The sequence below is a fragment of the Sceloporus occidentalis genome, unplaced genomic scaffold, assembly GCF_023333645.1.
Source record: "Sceloporus occidentalis isolate IW3139 unplaced genomic scaffold, rSceOcc1.0.p SCAF_55, whole genome shotgun sequence".
Classification (NCBI taxonomy): Eukaryota; Metazoa; Chordata; class Lepidosauria; order Squamata; family Phrynosomatidae; genus Sceloporus; species Sceloporus occidentalis.
In genome coordinates, this window is record NW_028317035.1 from 2,120,544 (window position 1) to 2,146,547 (window position 26,004).

General features: G+C 38.0%; 1 protein-coding gene across 1 annotated transcript; it reads left to right on the plus strand.

Annotated features, from left to right (window-relative positions):
- Positions 1–2,203: 2,203 nt before the first annotated feature.
- On the plus strand, positions 2,204–25,577 carry LOC149287906 (renin-like). Its single transcript, XM_089492274.1, has 10 exons — positions 2,204–2,279; positions 4,939–5,080; positions 15,752–15,905; positions 18,199–18,322; positions 18,542–18,660; positions 20,009–20,205; positions 22,262–22,384; positions 23,059–23,203; positions 23,735–23,833; positions 25,377–25,577. The coding sequence occupies exons 1-10, from the start codon at positions 2,204–2,206 to the stop codon at positions 25,575–25,577; spliced, it is 1,380 nt and encodes a 459-aa protein (XP_089348400.1).
- Positions 25,578–26,004: the final 427 nt, after the last annotated feature.

A 26,004-nucleotide genomic window follows, 5' to 3' on the forward strand; every position in this document is an offset into this window, starting at 1 on the left:
ACAAAGGGTCATAGAAGAACGGGTTAGTTAGGCATAGATGCATTCCAAATGTGGCATTTGTCAATATAAGCTTTGGTGATATTGACACCAATTGCTAGCAATCTTACAAAGGTATCAAATAATGACAGGTGAGAGATGATAATGACAAGAGGTGATACAGTTTTCTATATGACACTCAGTTAGTTGACACATTATCAAAGTACCTTCAAAAAAATGTGCCTCTGTGCCATTTTGCAAAGACATTACCTAAAAACTATTCTTAAGTAATGAGATAGCTTGAAATTATTGTTAATGACAACGGATTTGACTAGAAAAATCCAATTATTTTGGGACTGACTCTGAAGTCAGTGATTTTGAAAGAGAAGGGTGACTATGCCAGAAGGAAACTGTTGTGGGAGAAGCGACATGAGTAAAGACTATAGCCTAATAACAAATGAGTGATTACAGGACTTCATAGATAATCAGTGAACAGTCTAGCATGGACTTCACGTCACTTCTGGATTCAGGTGTATAATCCTCATATTTTCTGCACCCCAATATGCTTTAATGCCTTTGAGTCTTTTTCATGTCTTCTCATCTCTGTTGCCCATTTTACAGTTCTCTGTGGGAGATAGAAGAAGATCGCTTTGTAGTTACATTTTTTATTGATTCCTGAGCTAATGTCTGTAGCTAGCTTTGATGTACTTAAGCCATGAATTTACCTTCTGACATCATCATTATTATGTATTGATTTTTATATCTACATCATATTCCAAAGCCCTGTACATAGAACTCACATGTAATATGGATCCCACAACAGCTGAAACATAATATTTCTAAATGGAATATAGTGTAATGCCTTGTAAAGCCCAACCATCAAAAAATTTATATTAAAGTACTTTATTTAAAAAGGATTTAGAAACATGATTTGACTCCAAGCTTGGTAACCAAATGCAACCATAAGTAGCAGCTGCTAAAGCAAATTACTTGTATTTATTCAACGCAAGATCATGGGATTATGCCTCTATACAATGTATCAGCTAGGCTCAATTTAGATCATGCTGTTCAATTTTCGGCACCAATTCACATATTCATATGTGAGTAAACTGGAAAGAGTAAAAACAATAGACATAAGGGAACATATGATGGGGAATTGGGCATTTCAGCTATGGAGATTGTAAACTGAATTTATTTATTGTAGAAAATATGTGTGGCCTTCTTATAAGGTACATTTAAAGGTCGGTAAGAGGATGAAGGCTTACATCTATTACACTAAAAGGATGGATATATATATATATTCATCTATCCTTGGCATTTAAAGGCAAAATTGTATTTGCCGGGATCATACCTTCAATAGACATCACACATTCCTAAACCGTCTCACAAAAAATGTTTCTGAAAAACAGGCAACATGTGAGATATGAACTTCCCAACAGCCCCAAAACTCAGAATTTGTCTACAAACTTTTTTAAAAAAGTTTTCCTTAGGTGCTACCTTAACCAGGGCCCCCAGTCAGCCCCCTATGGCCGATGTCCTCATTGTGGTTTTGGAGATACTCTATGTCTTATAAAGCAGTGCATGGAGGCTGCATGGGCTGGTTGGGCAGATCACAGATCTTGTAACCAGTCTATTGAGCAGGGTTTGATTGCCCAAGAGGAAGATCTACTGCCCCCGGTTTGGTGGCTTGAAACTGCCTCCCCCTCGACCTCCCTAGGCCTGGGCAAGTTAATCTAGGCTGCATCTTTTTACATTTTCAGCACTTTTTATTTTTGGAGTGCAGCATAACTGGATATCACTTTGGGGTTTGTGTGGACCCTACGGATCTCATTTGTAAATAGAGGAAACACCTATGGCATGATGACATAATCCAAATCATTTTAGTGCACACTGAATCTGTCAGTGATGCTTGCCCCCGCTTAGGCACAACCTTACTATGTAACTATGATTTTTATTATTATTATATCAAATTACTACTAACTGTGTATTTATGATGGGCTTACCTCTGCAGCCACTTTCCATTCTACTAAGTGCTGTGCTGCTCTGTGTATAGCATGCTATGGAGGTAGGGTGACCACATCAGCCATGTTTTCCATAATTCCATGTTTATGTAATTTTTACATATTGCTGACCAGCCCAGATAAAATGCTGTCCTGCAGTGTGGGTGATGTATAACTAATTGGTTCCCTTCCATAAGTCTATACCTCCCACATACTGTAGGGAAAACATGGTCGATGTGATCACCTTATATGGAGGCCATGCCAGCTCAGCAATATTGGATTATTATAAAAACTGTGGAAGAGGTAATTTTGTGATTCAAAATTGGTAAAAAATAAAATAAAAATATTGGTTCTGCCTAGGTTTACGTTGTACATGCTTTTCATCACCAGACAATGTCAGTGCTGTATCTGCTTTGCCTGCTTGTGGCAGTTAACCTAGGAGAGTCTACTCCTGATGGTCTGGACTACACCTCCAAACTTACAGGTATGCTTAACTGTACTATTGCATAATAGTTTAATATTTTAATTGGAGCCAACATTAACTCTATTTGTATTGAATATCAAATTTAGCTTCTTTCAAAATAAAGACTGCTGTAAATAAAACCAAATTTTAATCAAGTGAAATATTGAGCATCATTTAATTGATTCATTTACACAACTAGTAGCTAGTCTTTATCAGTATAATTGTTTTAGAGACAATTGACATTTCAGTGAAATGGAACTCTGTAGCACTGTATCTGCCTATTGAATTTCAGTCCTGCACCTCTTTTAGATTTTCGTCATTACACCCTTTTACCCGTGAGTACATGGAAGGGACAAAGTCAAAGATTATTGATCCTAATAGTAAAAAAGGCAGACTAACAGAGATACACAAATAGTTCTATTAACCCCCAGGATACCGGCTATATAGAAGATATGTTGGAGAAATGGTCCAGATGGCCACTACTTATGTCCTAAGTAGCTGCCTTATTAACCCAGCAATTAAGCAATTAAACCCTCCCGCGCCAGACAGAACCAGCGTTGAGAGAAGGTGGGGTGCCACTGCACCAGAGCTGCGTTGGCACTGTGGCTAGCCGAAGCTTAGCTTCACAGTGTGACTTTCGTCCTAACAACGACAATAAAGGATCATAGCAGCCCACCCCGAGCATGTTGAGCCGAATGCAGGACTCAGTTTATTTGGAAACACATCAATATTTAAACAGTACAAGGGGGTAATTTACATAAAATAGACACAGCAAACTGCACAAAGTTCTCCATCAGGTCCTCCTTTGCACACGCATCAGTATTTGTACTCAGCCCACCTCAGCCTTGTAGGGGGTCACTATTGTAGTCTGTGGGGAGGATAGTAAACACGTGCGGTTCCCTGACTTCTGGATGAAACCTGCTGGATATCAGATCCAGGTGCAGATACTGACCATGGGGGTGCCCCAAATCTGTGTCCAAGCTCCACAGTCTTGGGGAAAGGTGGCACTCCGTACCAGGGGAAAGAAGTAGTCCTAATGGACTGCCTGTACCCATCTCCCCCAAAACAGAACCCCTTCTAATGCCAGGGCCCGTAGTCTGTAGGAAGGAGGCTAGCCCTCAAACCCCCCCCTTACGAAAAAATTACTGCAGTTTTTCTGAAGTAATACTGCTGATTTTTGGACATGAAAAAACTGCAATACTGCACTTTTACTGCAGTATTACTGCACATTTACTGCAGTTGTACTGCATTTGTACTTCACTGTACTGCAGTTGTACTGCAGTTATTTTTGTATGGAAGTACAAATGCAATAAAGCTGCAGTACATTGAAGTACAACTGTAGGTTTGCAATATAAAAAAAAAAGTGCAGTAAATGTGCAGTAATACTGCACTAAAAGTGCAGTATTGCAGTTTTTTCATGTCCAAAAAACAGCAGTATTACTTCAGAAAAACTGCAGTAATTTTTCGTAAGGGCCTCCAAGAGCTTCCGTGACATCCTGCTTCCCATGGTGAAAGTATTTAAGAATACAAGGAGACTTCTGTTGAAGTGAGGCTCCAAGTATCACCTTCTCTGAAAGAAATTTCAAGAAAAAAAATCACACCTTTCTGGCTGTGTTTGGGTATGTGGAAAAGGCAGCCCTTATGGCTGCTGCCTGCTACCAAGGTAACCAATGATGCTATACAAATTGTTTAAGAGGCAACATGTTACCAGTTGATCTATTGATCATGCTGCTAAACCCTGATCCCTGCTAACTAGGTTAGTGACTATGACATCACAGGTAGTCCCCAATATAAAAAAGCACAATGACTATTTATATAAAAACATAATTTTTTAGTTCTTTTTCACAAACCGGGTGATGAGCTTTTTGGGTCCACAACTTTCATCACATTCAACCAGAAGAGTGACAGTGATTTTGTACAAAAAGAGTGCCATACTTAATGGTATGTGCACCTACAACAGAAAGTTTGTTTCATTAGTATGATTGGAATTACTTATGATTTAGCATTCTTATATAAATGCCTACCCTAAGATGTTTTGTGTATTGTGTACTACATGGGTTTTTCTACGTAAACCGATTATATTGTTTAAGTTTACTAAAGAAGTGGACTTTTCAGTTACTGTTAGTATTTGGCTAGGAATTTATGGGGAAATAATGATAGGTGGATAAAATTACATTTTTGTATTTTTTCACTGTATCATGTTTGGGTGATGTATGCTTTGCCCTAAACATTTTATCTGTGATTAAAAAACATACACCAGTTTCCCTGGTTTAAAGCTGTTTTTAATGTTGTCACATAAATGTAACAAAAATTATCCCAGCCCCCCAGGGAAAAATGTGTCCTGACCCATAGCACTCAAATGGATAAATGGTTTATTCACCGTACTAATATGTAGAACATAGGACCCGAGAAAATGACAGATCTACCCTAAAATCTGATCTATTGGTAACCAACAAGGAATATTCCTTAATATTACCTCATTACCTTTCTTACTTACAGGTGAAGGCAGAAGCCTGATGCTGGGACATAACCAGTGGCTGCCATGTTCAGATAAGATGCCAGCTACGTGGAAGATGGAACAGACACCTATACTTGCCCTACTGTGTCGGAGGAAAAAGCTGTCCCCTTCTAATCAGTTGTGGTCAGAGGATTCCCCTGTGCCCAGCAGAGTCAGTTCAGCACCTGATGGGGCATTCCTGGTTGAAAGAGAAAAGGATCTATCCACATACAACTGGAACTCATTTGGCTTAAGATATGGAAAAAGACAAAGTGGAGCAGTAAATTCCAAAATAAAGTTCTTCTAGAGTCATGAGTGGTGCTAATAATGTTTTTAATCTGTCACATAAATGTGTTACAAGAACTCTATATTGAATTTATACAAACCATTTTATTCACTAGGATTTGTTTTGTAGAATACACTATTATCATTCACATATTTAAAAACAATCCCCAAGAACAAAAGTGGGACACAGAAATATTTGCTGATGTATCAACATTTGAAACATATTAATGAAAACTTAATGCATCTCCAACACTATGCCTAACACAACAGATCAGACGTCTGTTTATGTAATTTTAATGAAGTGCTAAATATGAAAACAGTTACTATTAGTACTGTTCTGTGTACGGAGAATTTCCAGTCTTACAGGTCTGTTGACACCATCATACCTCACCAGTCAGTAATGCATCTTATGCATCTTACCTTATTATCAAGGTAGGCCAAGGCATTTTTTAAAAAAAATAATAAACCAGTCAAGTAACAGCTCAGGAACTTTTATGAGTTTCTGCTATTATAGCCAAACACTAATGCAACACTAACAAAACAAAGGGACATGAGTCCTACATGATACCTACTGCCAGGGGCGTAACTAGACGCCTCAGGGCCCGGGTGCGAGAATCTGTTAAGGGCCCAGGCAACCAGTAAATGCTGGTACCTAGGCATGATGGGACTGTGCTCGCTGTGATTGCTGTTAGCAATCACACTCCTATCATGCAAAGTCAGCCAGTACATGCTGGTACAGGGTGGCTGTAAGTGATGTGCAGACCCCATACTGCTGGCAGCATCACTACACAAGGGGGGCAGCTAGCTAGGTTTCAGCATGTACTGGCTGACTTGACATGATAGGAGTGTGATTGCTAACAGTAGTCACAGTCCCATCATGCCTAGGTTCCAGCACTTACACATCCATCCAGTAAATGCTGGAACCTAGGCATGATGGGACTGTGATTGCTGTTAGCAATCACACTCCTATCATGCCAAGTCAGCCAATACACGCTGGTACAGGGTGGCTGTAAGTGATGTGCAGACCCCATACTGCTGGCAGCATCAATACACAAGGGGGGCAGCTAGCCAGGTTTCAGCATGTACTGGCTGACTTGGCATGATAGGAGTGTGTCTCAAATGTAATTCTAAGTTTAGCATGAATATATACACCGATCATCCATAACATTATGACCACTGACAGGTGAAGTGAATAACACTAATAATCTTGTTATCATGGCAACTGTCAGCAGGGGGATATATTAGGCAGCAAGTAAACATTTTGACCTCAAACTTAATGTGTTAGAAGCAGGAAAAAAGAGCAGGATCTGAGTAACTTTGACATAGGCCAAATTGTGATGACAAGGGAGTGGGTTAGTATTTTGGTTCTTTCTTGTGTGAGGAATGGGAGAGTTCAGGAGATGTCTTTCAGGTGAAGGCAGCAGGATTTGGTGAGTCTGGATGAGAAGGATGAAGGAGAGAGCAAAGGTCTGTCGGGTGCATAGTGGAGTTGTCAACAGTAAGAGACATGTCAAGAATTGTGTACAGAACAGATGGCAGGATTACCATAAACTCGGAGATATCCATGTTGCAATTCCTCAATAACAGTCAGTGAGGCGAGTTAGAAGAGAGAGTGAAAGGACAGGAGAGGAACATACAGATAGGGTGTCGTCTGCATATAGGTGGTACTAGAAGCCAAAGGAAGATATCAGTTGCACTGAATTTTTTATTTTAACTGGAAAAAAAATCCACATTTTGTCAGAACTGAAACAAAGGCACCAAAAAATAAATAAAAAAATGTCCAAGTCTAATTCATACATAATATGATGAAATAAAATCAGATTTCAGCCTGTAACCTTATTACGGAAACCATTGGATTCCTTAAACCAACCGCAGGCTCAAGCCAGCTTTAAACATAGTGAAAACTGAAGCCCAGCTTGAAAAACTCCTTGTCCAAGCGAAGCCATTTGTCACAAACAAAAGCATGAAAAGTGTTTTTGTTATGCAGGTGAATCTGGCTCAGCTCATCGTCAGTTTTACAGGCTGAGCCCAAGGCTGGCCTTTTGATGCCAAGGCTGGCATTATAATGACACACCACCAGCTGTCAATTTCATGTCTATGGCCAACATTTTCCAGAAAAGGTTGATGTCTGTTTATGGTGATTCTAAAAAGAACACTTTATATATTCTACTGTATATACTACTAATACAATACTACTATATAACTTTTCAATAGCTGAGAGGTCAGTACCATAGCCTAACTGAATGAGTGTTGAAAGCAAGCCCAGTGTGTTTCTTGCCAAATGTAAGCAGGGAAAATGTGCTATGAACCCTTTTTCAATTACCCGTGGGCAAATGCAGACAAAATGTGCTTCTGACTGACCAAACTCATTCACTGAACCTGTGGTGTAAAGAATTTCTAGCATAAAAACTGAACACTGAAAACAGTACTAATAAGAAGAATAATACTTCCCGTTTTGAACATATAATATAGAGGTGAGCGTCAAAAGTATGTTACTCTCTAGCCTCAAGTAAATGCTGTTGCTTTAACACAGAGTATTCCTTTTCCAATACTTTATCTGTCTTGACATCCTTGTTTTCATGCAATACAACATTTGCTTCTGTACTATCGCTGCTTGATAAATCAGAACTTGGGCCTTTTATGAAATCTGGAGAAAAGGCAGTGTTCCAGCATTATTCTGAGACTCCACATCTGTTCCCTTTGTGTCTCAGTTGGTAATAGGCTCTTAAAAAGATGACAGAACCACCCAGAGTATTATTGGAAAATTCCTCCTAGTACAGCACCTGTGACTCACTAATTCAAATGCCCATAGTACATCATCTTGAATGAATGTATCTATTCAATGTATCTATTCTCTCCTTTCACTTTCATCAGAGCCTGAAATTAGTGTTATAGATTATAAATGTGAGAATCTTGTAATTATAACTCCAATTCTGCGCACAGCATAAATGCAAGCCCATTAAGTGTGCTGAGGCAGGGCTGATTCTACTTAAATTTGAATTTAGTATTGGATCACTCTCCTATCAACACAACAGAGGTACATGTAATCTTGGATTGCTTGGAAATGTAGTTTGACTGAGAATGGTGTGTGTATTTGGGTGTACTGAGAATTTATCCTGGCCCTGATCTGTTTGTTCCTGGTGTCTTCCTTGCTGATGTCATCTCCCATTTTTCGACCCCTGTCTTAAGACTCCATATTTGCTACATTCTTACCCCTTTAGTACTATTATTTGCATTTCCGTCTTCACATTTTGGAACCCGTATGTTCCTGTTTTGCTCAGAAATTATACCATCTGCAACCTCTAAATGTCAACGAGTACCATACGCACATCACTTCATTTATGCGAATGCCAAACCATTAACCGCTACTCAACACTGTGCATCACCAACGTCATGGTACGATGTAGAAGTTTTGCTGGTGTTACAGTTTTTAAGTACCCAGACGTGTTGTTAGGATACATATATTTTCAGAGTATGGAGATACAGGAAACTGCAAAAATTATAGAATGACTAAAAAGGTCATGCTAAAAATCAATTCAATGTGACCCATCTCATGTACCCACATTATTAACTAAGTTCTGCTATAACAACAATAATTCAAATTACAAATGACAAGCTGATCACTTTGTGAGAACAGATTTAATTTCCCACACAATATTCCCCTCTTCAGACTTTGCCCTTCAAACTTGGTTTTAAGATTCCTATCTTGTAGGAGTTTTGGGAACAGCCCCTGTTACGTTCACATTGACACCAAGCGAAGGGCAGAGTGTGGGAAAGCAATAATAAGCCAATGAGATGCCTTCCTGGCCTCTTGACCTGGGGGTTAAACTCTTAAATCTGAAAAGAGCACCCAGACATGTAAGGGGGAAGAGGGCACTGAGAGAAGCAAGTAGGTCTGTCAGGATTTCCAGTCCCTAAATGGTTTTTATCATGGACTCTGGTCACAGAGAAACTCCAGAGCCTGCCAGGAAAAGTAACCTCTTCACTGCTGTATTATCAAATTACCTAAAGCTCATAAATTGACATCATCTTTTATTCATTAAGCGCAAACAGAAATATAAAATGGGCATACTTAATCTAAACATTTCTGTTAATACATATTCATGACTTTAATTGCTAAAAGGAAAATACACTTTATATAATGCCATATTAAATACCCATAGTCAACTTGCTATCCTATTATATTAGAGCCATAATTGCGCACACGCACTGAACTAGCCATATTCTTTCTTCTAGTGTTATATTGATGAATTATATTTTGGTGGACATTTATTAAACCCCCAAAATAAATATATGCATGGCACATATGAAACATGTATTGCTCCCAGTCTACAGTGTTAATATGCTCATGTTATAATATTTATTGTTAAACAACATTCAGTCAATTAAACATAGAATTGCTTGCTTTTGTTTTCCCACCATATTGTGGTTATCTTCAGCATGAACACCAGGCTGGTAACATGGTTTTGTTTCATGATAACCTGGCAAGGAATGCAGTTGGTAACCCCTCAGAAGATTGTGTGTGCTTGCCAGTATTCTTCAAAACTTAGGGCACATGGGACATAGCATGTGCCCTTACTTAGGGCCTTCACAACAGGGCCTTAGTTGGGGCAAAGACAAAAAAAATCAAGGCCTTACTAAGGCCCTTGTCAGGGCAAAGACCCCCAAAATCAAGGCCTTACTTAGGGCCTTCGTCAGGGCAAAGACAAAAAAAATCAAGGCCTTAATTTTTTTTTTGTCTTTGCCCTGACGAAGGCCCTGTGTGGCCGAAATATTGGCAAACTAATTAAACACTTGATTTTTTATATTTAATCTTAAGTGTGCATAGTATTTATATTGCCTATACTTATATGACCCTTTAGGAATCTTTGAAGGTCTCCTATACCTTTTTGTTTGAACACATTTAAAAGACACTTAGCAATGGGATAAATGAGTGAAGTTTTATTCCAAATGTGTGGCAATGTTTCAACCCGCTCAGGGGTCTTTATCTGATGGCTTGATTAAAAACCCCTGAGCGGGTTGAAACGTCACCACGTCTTTTATCCTATTGCTGGGCGTCTTTTGAATTTGTTCAAACGTTAATGGGGGAGTCCCACTCATGCAAAAAGGAGCCTTCGTTATTGGTGCAGTCAGCCCTTTTTGCCTCCTATACCTTTTTGCACCTTGACTGTTTTTTTTTTCTTTGGATTTTTATTGATGTACACTGCCTGTTGATATGTAAAGATACCCCGTGTTCTACAATCACTTTAATCCTGAAATCATTAAGGCCCTGTTAAAGTTGTGGTTCCATCATTCTGACAAGCACCTATAATATATATATATAGAAATTTAAATGGGGCAAATTTTAATAATGTGGGAATAGATGCCTGACTATGATCAGCTTTGTGCTGTAGTAGTTTTTTTCTCATGTATATTGTTCTAAACTACTGCTAAAACAACACATTTAACAATATATAATGTGATTTGATAACTCTTCTGTAGAAATGTATGCCATAAGTCTTGAACAATAAAACATTGGAAACATGACATATATGTTGTGTTGTGTGTGTAGTGTTAAGTAGTGTGTATACATACAACAATGTATTCTGACCTAGGGTGATCTCCTCATCTGACCCATTTGTACTATGGAGGACTGGGCTGAGCCTGCATAGCCTTCATAGACTACTTTGAAAGGTGCTGCAAGCCTTAAGACATGCAGTGGCACATTCTGGCGAGGATGCGGCCATGGAGGGAGAATCCTAAGTGAGGCCCAGGGCAGCGCCAAAAGTAAATACATCACATGTAATCAAAATTATTCAGTGGATGTATGTCCATCTTTCTTCTGTTTAGCATGCCTTTATAATGCCCTCAAATAAAAGTGTGGGGTACTTCTTTAACCAGGTTCATTGTTAAGATGTTTCTGATGAACCTTATTAATTCTGGTACACCACAAATTTCTCTATGAGTTTTAAACTTTATCTCAAACTTCCCACGAGTGACATTTGATGTATGGTTTATTACTGTTTTTGTATTTTCTCAAGAAGAAAAAAGGGTCATACCCAGTACTGAAATGTCTATTCTAAAGGATGAAGTGACCTACTCAGACTCCACCAATCACAGAAAGCTGGCCAGAGTCCAGCAGGGCAGTTATAAGAGAGTGAGGGAATCCAAATTGCTGGGAAAGTCAGTGGCTTCCAGACTTGTCTGCGATCGATCCTAACATGCAACATCTACTTTTACTCTGCTTTTTCATTCTATCTTGTGATGGCATTAGGAGGTAAGAGTCATGAACATGATACATTTATTTTATTATATAGTTTAAAGTAATTATATAAGTTGTCTTTTTCCATGTTTGTGGTCACTGCAATGAGTGAAATAGTATAATTTGCATTGTGTTTATTGCTATATGGTATTTGAGAAAGTTATCCATAGTAGTCACAATGAGCTAATAAAAATGTTTAGAATGTAAATGTTTATTAATGGAATCCAAAGTTAATTTCAACCTCAATGGGCACAATTGAATTCTCCCAAAAAAATGAAATACATTCTGTTTTCAAAGGTGCTTAAAGGGACAGTTAAAAGTCCCTGCCAGCCCCAGTAAAGAAGAATGCATAATAAAGTACTTCCTAAACGCTTTAATATGCATTATTTTAGAAAACAAAAAGGCATTTAAATAAGGTAGAAACTACAGCTGCCCTCGTCATGGTCTGGCGATTCTTGCTATTGATTTGCCATTTGAAGTAGCCAAAGCATTCCCATTGAAAACAATGCAAATGCTCTCCATGCAAGTGCACAGAATTTTCAATACCCTGTAGTGATTGCTAAGCCAAAACTGAATGGCAGTTACTATATCACATGTAAGAAAATGTGTTTGGCTTAACACAACTGTATGGAAAACATCTGGCAAGTGGGCAAAAGGGGCAAATGCATATGATGGATTCTACAGAACATCCCCATGCATTTGTAAGGAGGACACCACGTAAACGGACCTCTCAGCTTTCATACGCAAATGCCACACTGATGTTGTAAGTGTGCACCCGGCTAATCAACGTAGTGATGGTAATCTTCTCTAACTGTCGGAGGAGTTTTCACACAACTTCAGTAGCAGTTCCAGTTAAGCTCTCATCTGTGGATCTAGGGAAAACCACAGTTGCTCACTGCACAAGCACTGACAATATCAGCAATGCCAGTCAATTGGTTATAGCCACTTGTGACTTTCCGCCAAATGGGAAATGCCATTGTCATTGCTATATTGAAACTGCCTACAATTTAGAAGCTGAGATCCATATATAAATATATGTTATGTTTTATATCAATCTGTAAACAATATTTGGTTTACTTAGTGAACAGAACTGTCAAATTGTTTCAGATATGTGTACTCTAATATACAGTGCCTTCTCTGCTTTACCTTGACATCATTAAATGTAGCTACTAGCTTTAGGGGTGCTGCGGAATAAAGTTAAGCATCCCAATATTATAGTACTGTTTCTCTATGCTACAAGTGTAGTATCAAAATCAAAGTAGTAACCCTTTAAAATGCCATTTTAGTTACAACAAGCCTTCTATTACCATATCTATATGAAAACATAAATAATTGCGAAATTGCTATCATGCAGTGGGATCCCCTCAAAAAATATAATTATTTGTATAAACACATACAGTATAAACACTATACATACACATATACATACATACATATACATACCATATAAATACTATGTGTATACACTAAGCTGCTATATACAAATTACTTCATATAGTCAAGGATCATTTATTTTGCTTTTTTTATCACTGTTGACAGTAAACACCAGCATTTTTTACAATCAAATAATATGAGACCACTGTGGAAGGAGGGAGGACTTGATGCTAATTGGGAAAGTGACTAGTTGGCCACTACACACTCAAATGGCATTGTTCCCTGATCCATTTAGGGTAGGGCAAGTGCCATCATGTATGAAATAAGTGGTTGCCCGTCTAGGTGTTATTTGCCAATCACTTATTGTCATTGGTGGATAAAGTATATGACTGAATCTTTTAAACTTTTGAATTGGTTTACTTACCATTCCATAAACTGTATACCACTATAATGGTGTTAATATTAGCTATTTGCTTAAGTTTATCTTTCTAATGTTTTGAAACTGCCTTCTGTGTATCAGTTGCTTTAACATAATTTTGAAAAAAACAAGGTGAATAAGCTTGATCACATTTTATTTCACCAGTAATACCTGAACTGGTGGGAAACTGTCTGATGTACTCTCACGACTAACAAATCTTATAGGTTGGGTTTCCATTTACTTTTATTCCGCTGCTCAGATGACTTTCATAGGGCTAATGTAAGCTATAAACTAGAAGTGATGGGTAGATCGGGAAGTAGTGACGTCTCTAGCAATCATATGTAGGGGGCACATTGGGGACAGGGAGAAAAGTATGGGGGGCAGTTATAAAACGCTATATTTCCAAGATATTTATAAATTAACAAGCTCTGTGAAATGTGCCTGTCTATCTAACCAGGTTAACAGTATAATATGTACATACTTGCCCTAGCATCCAGATTGCACTCATGGGACTTGCCCCTGCACCTAGATTACACACTGACTCGGGACTTGCCCAGCATTCATATTAAACACACAGTGGTCTCCTCCCAGAGTCTCAGTTCTCCTCTCATTCTATACCATTTAGGCCCAAAACAGTAAAAGTAATGGATAGACTGTCCGCATATACACAAATACTCTACTCTTACAAATGCCTGTCCATAAACACACGTCTGCCCATGCACACATACATATACATGCAGATTCACAATTGCCCTTACACATAAACATCCTGGCTTGGCCTTGCATCCACACTTGCTTGGCCTTTGACATACTTCATCTAGCATACAAACATTTTTAAAACATACACACACGGTCTCTCCCCTTCCTTTTATTCCGTTCTCATTTTCTCTCCTCCTATAACCCTTTCCTATATATTTCCTTTATCTTTATTTCTATAATTTCTTTGTAGCTCTCTTTGTTCTGTTTATTTCCCACCCTTTCTCTTTATCTCTCCTTCTCTTTTTCTTTATCTCACTGTTTTCCCTATCTATCCACTTTCTGTTATCTCCTCTCATTTTTCTCTTTATCTCTCCCTTTTCTCTTTATCTCATCTCTTCCTTCTCTCTTTATCCCTCCTGCTTTCTATTTATTTATCTTATTTATTCTTTATCTGTCCTCCATTCTCTTATTCTTGTTCTGTTTATTTTTCATTATCTCTCATCCTCTTTTTCGCTCACTATCTCCCCTTTCAGTTTACCTCCTCTTATTTCTCCCTTTTCTCTTTATCTTATCTCTTCTTTTTTTTATCCCCCCTCTTTCTCTTTTATTTTGTATTTATTCTTCATCTTTCCTCGTTTCTCTTCTTGTCTCCTTCCATTGTAGTTTAGCTCTCTCTTTCATTTTAGCTGTCCTCTTTCTTTCATCACGCCTTCTACTGAACCCTCTCCTGTTTATCTTTCCTCCTCTTTCCCTTTATCTATCCTTTCTATCCATCCCCTTCCTCATTATTGTTCCCTTTTCTTGTTATCTCCTTGTCTCATTAGCTTCCCATCTTTTATCTTTATCTCTCCCTTATCCCCTCTTTTTCTTTATCTCTTATTTCTATGTCTTCCCTTTTCTTTTTATCTACATTTGTTCTCTTTAGCTTTCCACCTTTTATCTTTATCTCTCATCTTTTTTCTCTCGTCTGTCTCTTTTATCTCCCCCTTATCTCTTAATCTCCTCCTTCTCTAAACCCTTTTCCCTTTCTCTCTTCTCATCTTTATCTCTCCTTTTTCTGACTACCTCTCCCCTTCATCCCATCTTTTCTCTTTATCTCTCCATTTTCTTACCTATCTCTCCCCTTTCTTACTATCATCCCTTTTTTCATTATCTCTCTCCAACTTTTCTTGTTACCTTGCCCACTTTTTCATTATCTCTCCCCTTTTTCATCTTCTTGCCTCATTATTTTTCCCTTCTCTCTATCTCTCCCTCTGTATGTCTCCCTTTTCTATCTCCACTTCTTTAGGTGTGAGTGCGAGGTCTGTTTGTTCCTCCCTGCTCTGTAGAACTGCACACAGCTTTAGTGCTGAGCATCAGGATATGATGCCATATCCCTGCACTCTGCATTAATAGCCGGTGAGCGTTCAAGACGTAGTGTAGAGACAGAGGTCTGTATAATCAGACCTTGCCCTTCTTTTATTTCGGGCTGGTTAGTGGGAGATTTATGATATCTCCATTGAGTCCTGCCACTCCAGTGTCGCTGGTGGTGTTTCAGTTATAAGGGCATATAGGGGGGCATGATGATTTTCATGGGGGCATGGCCCCCTCTGCCCCTAACGATGGACGTTGCCTTCATCTTCTCAAGTCATGCAGGAAATCCATTTATGAATGCTTTCATGTATCAACATGCTATTGCTTTTAAATATTTGTGAATATAAAAAATAAAACATTGTTATGTTATGAAAAAAAATTGTTGGATTGTCACCAAAAAACAACAGTACAGGTGGTGATGCAAATGTCCTTTTTCCTGTCATAGGATACCACTTAAGAGAATGCCTTCAATCCGAGAGACTCTAAGAGACATGAGGGTGAAATTAACTGATGTTTTCCCCGAATTGATGTTGAAGGAGTCTGGATATGAAACTCCCAATAATGGGACTGCCCCAACAGTGTTAACCAACTACCTGGATGTAAGTCGATCCACAAAAATATTTAATTAGTCACTAAACATTATATAAAATATTGCTTCAATGATCCAATATAATAAATACAATTTCAACAAAGCTAAGCCTTTTTAAGACATTTTGATATATTTGTATGAGCTATTTGCACACTTTAGGGTTTATTCACTAAAGAGAGAGCTGCAAGGAGATTTGTGCTTTTAGCTCCCTTACTGTACTCTCTATTATGAAGGGCCAACACTAGCAAGTTTTTTCCAGCATAAAGTGCAGAGCTGGTCCGGTATAATGGTGATTTAACTACACTTTATTCAGGCTCAGCCAAGCTCTTCTTGTACTTTACTAAGGTTGGTTCCTTATATTCAATAGTGAATTGAATGAGCTGAAACACAACTCCACCACTTTAGTGAATAAACCCCAGTTGTAATGAGATTTCATAAATAATAAGATTTATAGAAAAACAAATAAAGACTTATTGTTCTTATGATCTCATCTCTTCATCTTGTACTACTATTTATTAAAAAATAACACACTTAAATATTTCATGTACCAAAACTTTAAATCAATGTAATTGCATTGAATGACTGTTGTAGCCTAAGTAAATTTTGTTGTAAATGATACAAGCTGTTCAACCCAATGAAATAAAGCCGTTAACAAACCTACCTATAAATAGATGTACATTTTTACCTGTCTGCTGAGTTAGCCTGTCCCATGATTCTATGACTCCTTGATTCTTGTATTTATGGATCTTGTAACTTCTAACACTTTCTGTCTCACAAACATGTGTGGACAAAAGATAATTTTAACTTCAGTACCACATTTTAAGGTTAACCTCTCCCTCACTACAGGATCTGTTCCATCCTCTTTTAAACATGCTACCTTTACTCCAGTCTTGAAAAAGCCCTCCCTTGACCCGACTGAGCCGTCCAATCACCGTCCATCCCCAAGCTTCTTGAACTACTTGTTTATAGAGAATTAACAGGAGATCCATGATCTCCCCAACTGGCCCTGCTCCTCCAGCGGTAGGCAGTCCACTCCCTCCCAGAGGAGGTGCCCCTGGCAGATCTGTGCTCTAGGCCGGCGCCTACCTTACCTATAGGTGGCTCGGCCCTGAGTTATATACTGCTGTACCTGTATCTACTTACCAAACCCATTTATCCCTTCTCTGGTCTGTGCGAAATAGAAAAATACAATTTTTAGGACTAATTTAATATCTTTAAAAATATATTACGTCAGCCTAAAGTTTTATTACATTCAATAATTTTCACTAGGCTTCACTAGCCCCACTTCAGCAGGAGCAAGAGTGTGCCAATCTGGATTTCTCTCTCTGCTGCCTTGCAGTGCTGAATGTCCTTGTAATGGTGTGCAAAGGGATATGAACTTACATCCGGCCTCAGCTTCCTTTTGTAAGAAATGCATGGCTCATTATGGGATACCTACAAAGCAGCAATAAGAGATGTGTCAACAGAAGTGAATAACTCTAAAAATTATTGACCCTAAAATTATTGACTTTGGACGTAGTTACTAAACAGGGACTTTGCAGAAATTACTTTCAACTAAATAACTTCATTATGCATTATGAAGAACCAACCCTGACAGATGTCTCCCCTTTAAGAAGGGCTAATTTGACCATTCATAATTTAAACAGCCCTTTATCACAAAAGTGAGTACACACCTCACATGTTTGTAAATATTTTATTATATCTTTTCATGTGACAACACTGAAGAAATGACGCTCTGCTACAATGTAAAGTAGTGATTATACAGCCTGTATAACAGTGTAAATTTTCTGTCCCTTCAAAATAACTCAACACACAGCCATTAATGTCTAACACATTGGGAACAAAAGTGGAAATGTCCAAATTGGGCCCAATTAGCCATTACCCCTCTCCGGTGTCATGTGACTCATTAGTGTTACAAGATCTCAGGTGTGAATGGGGAGCAGGTGTGTTAAATTTGGTGTTATCACTCTCACACTCTCTCATACCAGTCACTGGAAGTTCAACATGGCACCTCATGGCAAAGATCTGAAAAAAAGAATTGTTGTTCATCAAAAAGATGACCTATATGTGCTCCTGCGCTTTTCCATTCATTGGCACATATGTCACAAACTACTTTAAACATAATCACAATTGCAAAATACTTACATTTTTCAGTAATTTTGCCATTGTTTCTTGGACTGTATTCGGAGGAAATTTGCTTTACAAGATCTGGTTTATTTTCAATCCCTTAATTAGAACCCTCATACAATAATACATCCTTGACCTGGGTTCCTGATTTTCTCACTGTGTCCTGTTTTCTGTAGACCCAGTATTTTGGAGAGATCAGCATTGGGTCTCCTCCACAGACATTCAAAGTGGTATTTGATACAGGATCTGCAAACTTATGGATTCCATCACGTAGTTGCTCTCCACTCTACAGTGCTTGTGGTAAGTGACAAAGTACATGCATTGCATTTTATATACCATTATGCCTTTAAAGGCAATAATAATTGCCTTTACACACATTAATTTGCAATTTACTGTGTGAATACAAATATTAATTACAAATGAAATAAATACATATGTGTGTGGTTCTTCAAAAATTAAGATGGACATTCTAGAAATATAATTTATGCAGCATAACAGTCAAATGTCCTTCTTTGGCAGTGTCACACAGCCAATATGATTCTTCTAAATCACAAACCTACATCAAGAATGGAACAGGATTCTCCATACAGTATGGATCTGGAGGAGTGAAAGGATTTCTGAGCCAGGACCTTGTTGTTGTAAGTGTAAATTTTTTATAGTCATTACCCCTTTTAACAGTTCATTCCCCAAACCAAACTGTGCTTCTACCAGAGAGATTTTTCCTAAATTATATTAGATTGCGGGTTTCAAATAAAATTGGTTTCAAGCTTGATATGTGGCGCTTAGTTTAAGCTGTATGGGACAGCCACTGTTGGAAGCTGTATATATTTATATATCTATATATTTTTCAAAACTTTTATTGTATAATATACAATTATAACATTTGCTTTGGATATTTCTCAGCGTTTTGTGAATATATCCCTTAAAATAGATTCTTATCAAAAATTACAAAAATTATTACGCTTTTCCTTACTTATTTCTAGTCTCATTGATCTTTTTCATCTACCTGTTTCTTTTGCGCCAAATTTTTCAAAAATTGTACTTGACTACTTTACATCGCATTTCCCCGTACTTTCTTATACAGCAGCACTTTAGACACAAAATGCTCATACTTTCACCTTACTGTATATCTCACTCTGTCTTGTCTTCTCTTGAAACTCCTGTAGAAAGTTGAAAATAGGTGTACATGAAGGCATAAAGTAAGTAATTTGAAACATCGGAAACATGTTTTAGGTGCAGAATAAACATAAACAGAATAAGCTAATTTATAATGCTAAAATTATAATCGTACAGATATTTTGATGCCAAAAATCTGGCCACTCTGACAGTAAAGGTCTATAGAGGAACAGACTTTATTAGCATTTCCATAAAAAATCATCTCAGTGTGGTGTCTGAGCAGGAGAAGTAAATCAAAATATTACATGACAATGGCAGCCTCCAAGTTACATAGTTACATAGTTCATAAGGTTGAAAAAAGACCTAAGTCCATCAAGTTCAACCCTTCTACCTAACCTTCCTATTCTTGATCCAAAAGAAGGCAAAAAAACCCTGATTAAGCTACTTTGAATTCTGCCATCAAGGGGGAAAAAAATTCCTTCTTGACTCCAAGAGGCAATCGGATTTCTCCTTGGATAAAGTCTACAGATAAAAGAAAGTTACTGAAACTAAGTGACATAAAACCAGGTTTTTCTTAATGGTCACCTACATTACTGTGTCAATGCTTAAGGAGAAAAACTATTGGAAAATAAGGTAAAGTATGCACAAATAGTCGTAATCAGCTGGCCTTACTAATTGACAGCAAATGTTCAAGTGGGTAATGAGTAGTCAATCTGGTTTAATTTTGCTGAAATTACTACTTTCGACTTTCTGCAGGTTTATACCTACTCTGTTCCTACCATCTCTTAGGTTCTGTACCACCTCACTCCCTTTCAGCATTCTGTTTCTTGCTCTCTCATCACAACTTTTTAAAACTTTGCTCTATTACAGGTTGCTGGTATTCCAGTCATTCAGGTTTTTGCAGAAGCCACAGCACTTCCTGCCCTGCCCTTTATTTTTGCACGCTTCGATGGGGTATTGGGTATGGGCTTCCCAAACCAAGCTATCGATGGCATTACCCCAGTCTTTGACCGAATCCTGTCTGAGGGAGTCCTGCAAGAGGATGTCTTCTCTGTGTATTACAACCGGTGAGGGGATGGGATAAAAAGCATAGGAAAATGTCCCCAATATGAAAGCTGACACAAGTCAGGGGTTTAGTTTCTACACTCATTATTCGTAGTTAGATACATAATTAGTTGGGTACAAGTCCTATATCAAATATTAATAATAGGACTAATTATCTAGAACCTTTAAATATTTCCTAGTTCATTTTTATATAAGTAACAGACCCCTGTGACAACCCACTACCTGCTCATACCACAACTTATTGCCCCTCAGTGTAAATGCCACAACTGCTTAGATAACCAGGATCTCCTTTCTTTGCAGACTTTACAAGTGAGAAGATAAGTCCCCTGCCCCTCCCCACTGATGTCACTCCCATTAACATGGTGCCCTATGCGGTAACAGACTCTTAACCTGACGACAGACACTTCCCACCTAGGAGATTAGAAACATCATTACTATAGATTCTCATTAAACATCACACAATATTTTGTGAATATACACTCCTCACAGGTGCTCAGTCTGTTTGTTTTCAGGCAACATTTTTCCTCAATACACTCATAAACATATTTTCATATAACCTTGTGTGTCTGGGTTTGTTAGCATGTTTGTCTGGATATGTGTGTGTCTGTCTGAGTGTGTATCTGCTGGATATGTGTGTGTGGGTACATGTGTGTAGTTGTTTGTGTCTGGGTATGTGTGTATCTGGGTATGTGTGTGTATCTGGAGATGTTAGCCTTTGCATGTGTGCATCTGGGTGGCATAGTGTGTGTCTCTGGGTAAGTTTGTTTTTGTTTCTGTGTATGTCAGTCTGAGTTGTTGTGTTAATTTGAGTGTCAGGTTATGTTGATGTAAGTGTCTATGTGTGTGTTAGTGCATCTAGTTGTGTTAGTGTCTGGATGTGTGTGTTAGTGTGTCTGGGCACATTAGTGTGAATGTTTGGGTGTGTATGTGTTAGTATATGTTAGTGCTGAATATCTAGTTGTGTTAGTGTGACTGCCTGGGCATGTTAGTGAGTGTCTGGATGTGCGTGTGTTAGTGTTGAATGTCTAGTTGTTCTAGTGTGTCTGGATGTGTGTATTAGTGTTATATTATTGTGTGTTGGTGTTAAGTGTCTGGTTGTGTGAAAGTTAGTGTGTGTCATAGTGAGGAGATCTGGGTATGTATGTTACAGTCTGTTTAATATCTAGTTGTGTGAGTGTCTGAATGTGTGTTAATGTGAGTGCCCCTCCTGAGGCCAGGCTCTGGATCTGCCTATGGGATGCTGTGTATCCTTTTGAGGTCTTCCGGGGATGGTTGGCAAAAGGGGCAAGTGCCATCTTGGCCAATCTAATTTCAATATTTGGGTTGTTTTACATGCAGTTCCACACACAGCCACCAGGTGTTGTAGTGTAATAAGGGCCTTAAACAAATTATATGATAATTGGTTCATTCTGTGTTCCTTTCTTGGGGTTTCCCTTTGTGTAAATGTCTTAGAATTACTGGATAGTGCATGCTGTGGATGATTGCTGCCAAATATGTTTTGGGCTGTTTAATGATTGGGCCATTAGGCTGAACTTGGACAGGTTGACAGTCCTTTCCTGGGCATCTTCTGACAGAGGCAATGGGACCGGTATAAGTAGATTGTGAGGGGCTCGTGGTGCACTACCATAAGTCAGACATAGGGCTGCACCCTACCTAAATATACTTTCCAGTATACTACAGTTAACTAATTTACAAACTTAATCCCACCTGGTCTGCATGCCAATAACAACAGCCATATATTTGTTTTAATATTATAATATTTGTCCATAGCTGTGGGCACATAGCTTTATGATTGAGAATGAGAAATGATTTAATAGTTATGCAGGTTTGGCCACATGGATTTAGTAGAGCTGAGAGAAATTAATTGCTAGCTTTTAAACTTTTTAAAATCATTGTTAAAGCAGAATTTCATGTTTACGCCACTGAAAGTAAGTAATGAATATGTTGGCCTGAAAAATATATTCAAAGGTAGTCATCCATGATACATTTAGGGTTATGCGCAACTAATTCATGGCATGACTTTCTTCCACAATGTGTTTTCCATTTGTTGAACAACAGGGATATCCATTTGAAGAAAGGAGGGGAGATCATACTGGGTGGTTCCGATCCCAACTACTACACAGGAAGCTTCCAGTACCTCAGTCTCAAGAAAAAAGGATATTGGCAAATCAATATGAAAGGGTGAGCTGTAGTACTAGGCAACAATAATTACACAGACAAACCTGGATTGCAGATACCACTTTAAGAAAACTATACATGATACAAAGCTTGATTACATGATTTCCAGTCTTAGAATTAAGGTCTAGTGGCATAAAATGAGAACTTTTGGTATTGATATACAGGTTTTATTCTGGTTATAGTTAATATGTGTTATATGTGGTGCGGTGAGAATTGCTTTGCTGTACCTTTTCTATAATAACATGCATGCTGTAAGCATGACCAGATGAGCCATCTGTGGTTATGATTGTGCAAAGCTGAGGTAGCCAAGATAGATTTACAAATCTTGTAGGACTACAACATCCAGGGTAATAAACAGTCACATACTTTATCTTTTAAGTCGCTGGCTATGCATAATAGCTGACGTGCAACCAATAATATAGCCCTGTCATCCAATAATCATACTCTATACTTATGACAACATATAAAACATTACCTTTACAAGCAAGGAATCCATCTCTATTTTCAATATACAGTTAAACATAATACTTATTTGTACACTTTGAAAATGTTTGTGCTTCAAGGAATACATTATTGATATAGCTATTACCAATGTAGCTAAATAACAATATGAAAAGGTAACTCAAATCACACATTTCTTTGAGACTGTTTAGTTACCTTGTTTTATTTTTTTGCAGGGTATCTGTTGGGGCAGAGATCCTATTCTGCAAGGAAGGATGCTCAGCAGCAATAGACACAGGAGCATCTTACATTACAGGCCCAGCCGCCTCAGTCTCTGTACTCATGAAAGCTATTGGGGCCACAGAGTTAGCAGAAGGACAGGTAAGTAAAGATTGGTTAAGCCCGTTGTATATACCGGTAAATAGTAGTTTCCAAAATGTCACTAGAAAGTACTGAAGACAACCAGTTGGTGTCACTATTCTCACTGCACAATTTATTGTTTTGGGTCATAGATAATATAAACATTTTAGACATTTTTAGACTGCAGCAATATATTTATTTGTATTACTTGTTATTTTTCTGTATCCAGTTGCTAACCGTTAGTATACATGCATGAATGTGAAATGCTTCATCAACACATCTGTTAAATGGGACAGGATTTCTCTTGATCCACCCAAAAGTATCCCCCAGCAGCACAAGTTGTCATCACATAAAAGTAGTTTGCACAGACAAAGGGGGATCTGTTCAAAAGACACAGCCACTTTTTGATCCACCTGTGTGTCATGTGAGTACACTGTTGAGTGTATGAGCTGTATGCTTAACAATGTTGATAGAGCAAATAAAGAGCAACATTACTCGTAACTTACTATTCAGGAAAATAACTATACTTCATCTGTTATTTGTTTTCCTCAGTATATTGTGGACTGTGATAAAATTTCTAAACTCCCTGACATCTCATTTCATATGGGAGGTAATAAGTACACACTTAAAGGACAAGCATATGTGTTGCAGGTAGGTGTGCATAAAGATGTTTTTTTTAAATTTGTAATAGTACTGTTAAACTTTCTAATATGCAAACATGCATTCTATATATGTTTTGATTGATGACAAATGTATTTAAATAAAAAATACAATATGAAATGAAAAACACAATATCAATAAATATTTACATTGATGCAGAGCAGTGCTTACTAATGGTTACTTTAAACCTCAGTTGTTCAGTGAAGTCAATGTACTGTTAACAATAGATGACAACAGCATTTCCTGACGAAGTACGTACAATATAGTTTGACACATCAGGAAAAGACATGGGGTGATGAGGTGGACGTGTGACAGGATCGAGTGCTTGTGTTCAAATGGGTTTGAAAACTGGGAGGGAAGTAAGAATAGTCCTCCTTTAGTCGAGAAGAGAGTAGTCCTATAGCATTCTATACATTTCATAATTAATATAACTTTAAGTTCTACAACAGTTCTACATGAAAGCACAGATATTGCTCAATAGCATATTAGAGCACACCACCACATTTTACAATAGCTTTTTAACCCCTTCATAACAGAGGGATTTACCCCCCTACGTGATCAGAGCCTTTTAGCTATTTTTACCATATCGTTATTGAATTCTTGTCCAAGTTAATATTTTATTATTTTGTATTATTTGGTCCATATGACCCACAAATCACAAAATGCATATTGCAGGTTCCAAATTTGAAATGTTCAGTTTTCTGCTGTGCCTTTGTCACATTTGTAAAGGTTTAGATGCCCACCAGTTCAAATTAACCCCACAAAAGTATATATTTGAAAGCAGACAACCCAGTGTTTTTCCCTAGGAGCAATTTGTCTGCCCAAATTTGCCATAATATTAATTTTCTAATGCTTGCGTGTTGCTTAGGATTTTGTGTAACAGCAGAGACATACAACAAAACATGTTCACCTGCATCCCCAGATTATGATATTTGGATGTTACAGGGCACATACCAGAACATGCCAGTATTGTTGCTTGAGATTTTCTGCAGGTTATGTGCCAATTCAACCCCCCCCAAGTGTTCCCCTTTTGCTTCATCAGCCCATGTATTTACTACAGCAATTAATGCGAACCACAGCATAGTATATATTTTTGAAAAGGAAACACAGTATTTTTAAACTGCATTATATGACTGAATATGTAGTATGGAAGTCGCCAATGCACAATTCTGCCAGAGAGGGCAGTAAGGGCAGTAATTAGATGAGTCTTCTCTTTTTTGTGCACATTCTGGACCACTTGGGGGGGTACCATTTTGGAGACAGTGGAAGGAATGCTTGCCAACGAGCCTCTGGACAATTTTTGATTTTAAATTTTCTGGCCATATAACTTTTACATATACATTTGAAATCCAACACATTATCATCAAATTTATTTATATGTGCAATATGTTACTACATGTAAATGTTTGAAGCATTCAATAGTAAACCATGCATTATTAACCTCTGTTAAAACAAGTTAAGGTTTAGACAGGTCATGGAATCAGGCTTTATGGATGAAAAAAATATATACTTACCTTTCTTTTCCTTATTGCAGCAGTCACAATTTGGAGAAGAGGTATGTTCTGTAACATTCTCTGCCCTGGATATTCCCCCTCCAACGGGACCCATTTGGATCCTTGGGGCCACATTTATAGGCCAGTATTATACTGAATTTGACCGACGCAACAATCGCATTGGATTTGCTACATCACGAAGCGTGGAAGAAAAAGAAGCTGTTCACTTTGTTGGCACATAGAGACACTATAAAGTATTTGGAAACCTGACCATTACATCAACAAGAACTTTGATGAAATTGTATCTTCAATACATAGAGATTCAAAGATTTCAAAGATTTTGGAGTGTTCCTGTTGGAATTTTTGCCCATTCATACAATAGAGCATTTCTGAGTACAGGCACTAATGTTGGACGAGAAGGCTTGGCTCGCAGTCTCCGTTCCAGTTCATGACAAAGGTGTTTGATGGGGTTGAGGTCAGGGTAAGTCAAGTTTTTACACACCAAACTCATCCAACCATGTCTTTATGGACCTTGCTTTGTGGACTGGGGCACAGTCATGCTGGAATAGAAAAGAGTCTTTGCCAAACTGTTCCCACAAATTTAGAAGCATAACAAAGTGTCTTGGTAGGCTGAAGCAATAAGATTTTCTTTCACTGGGCCTAGCCCAA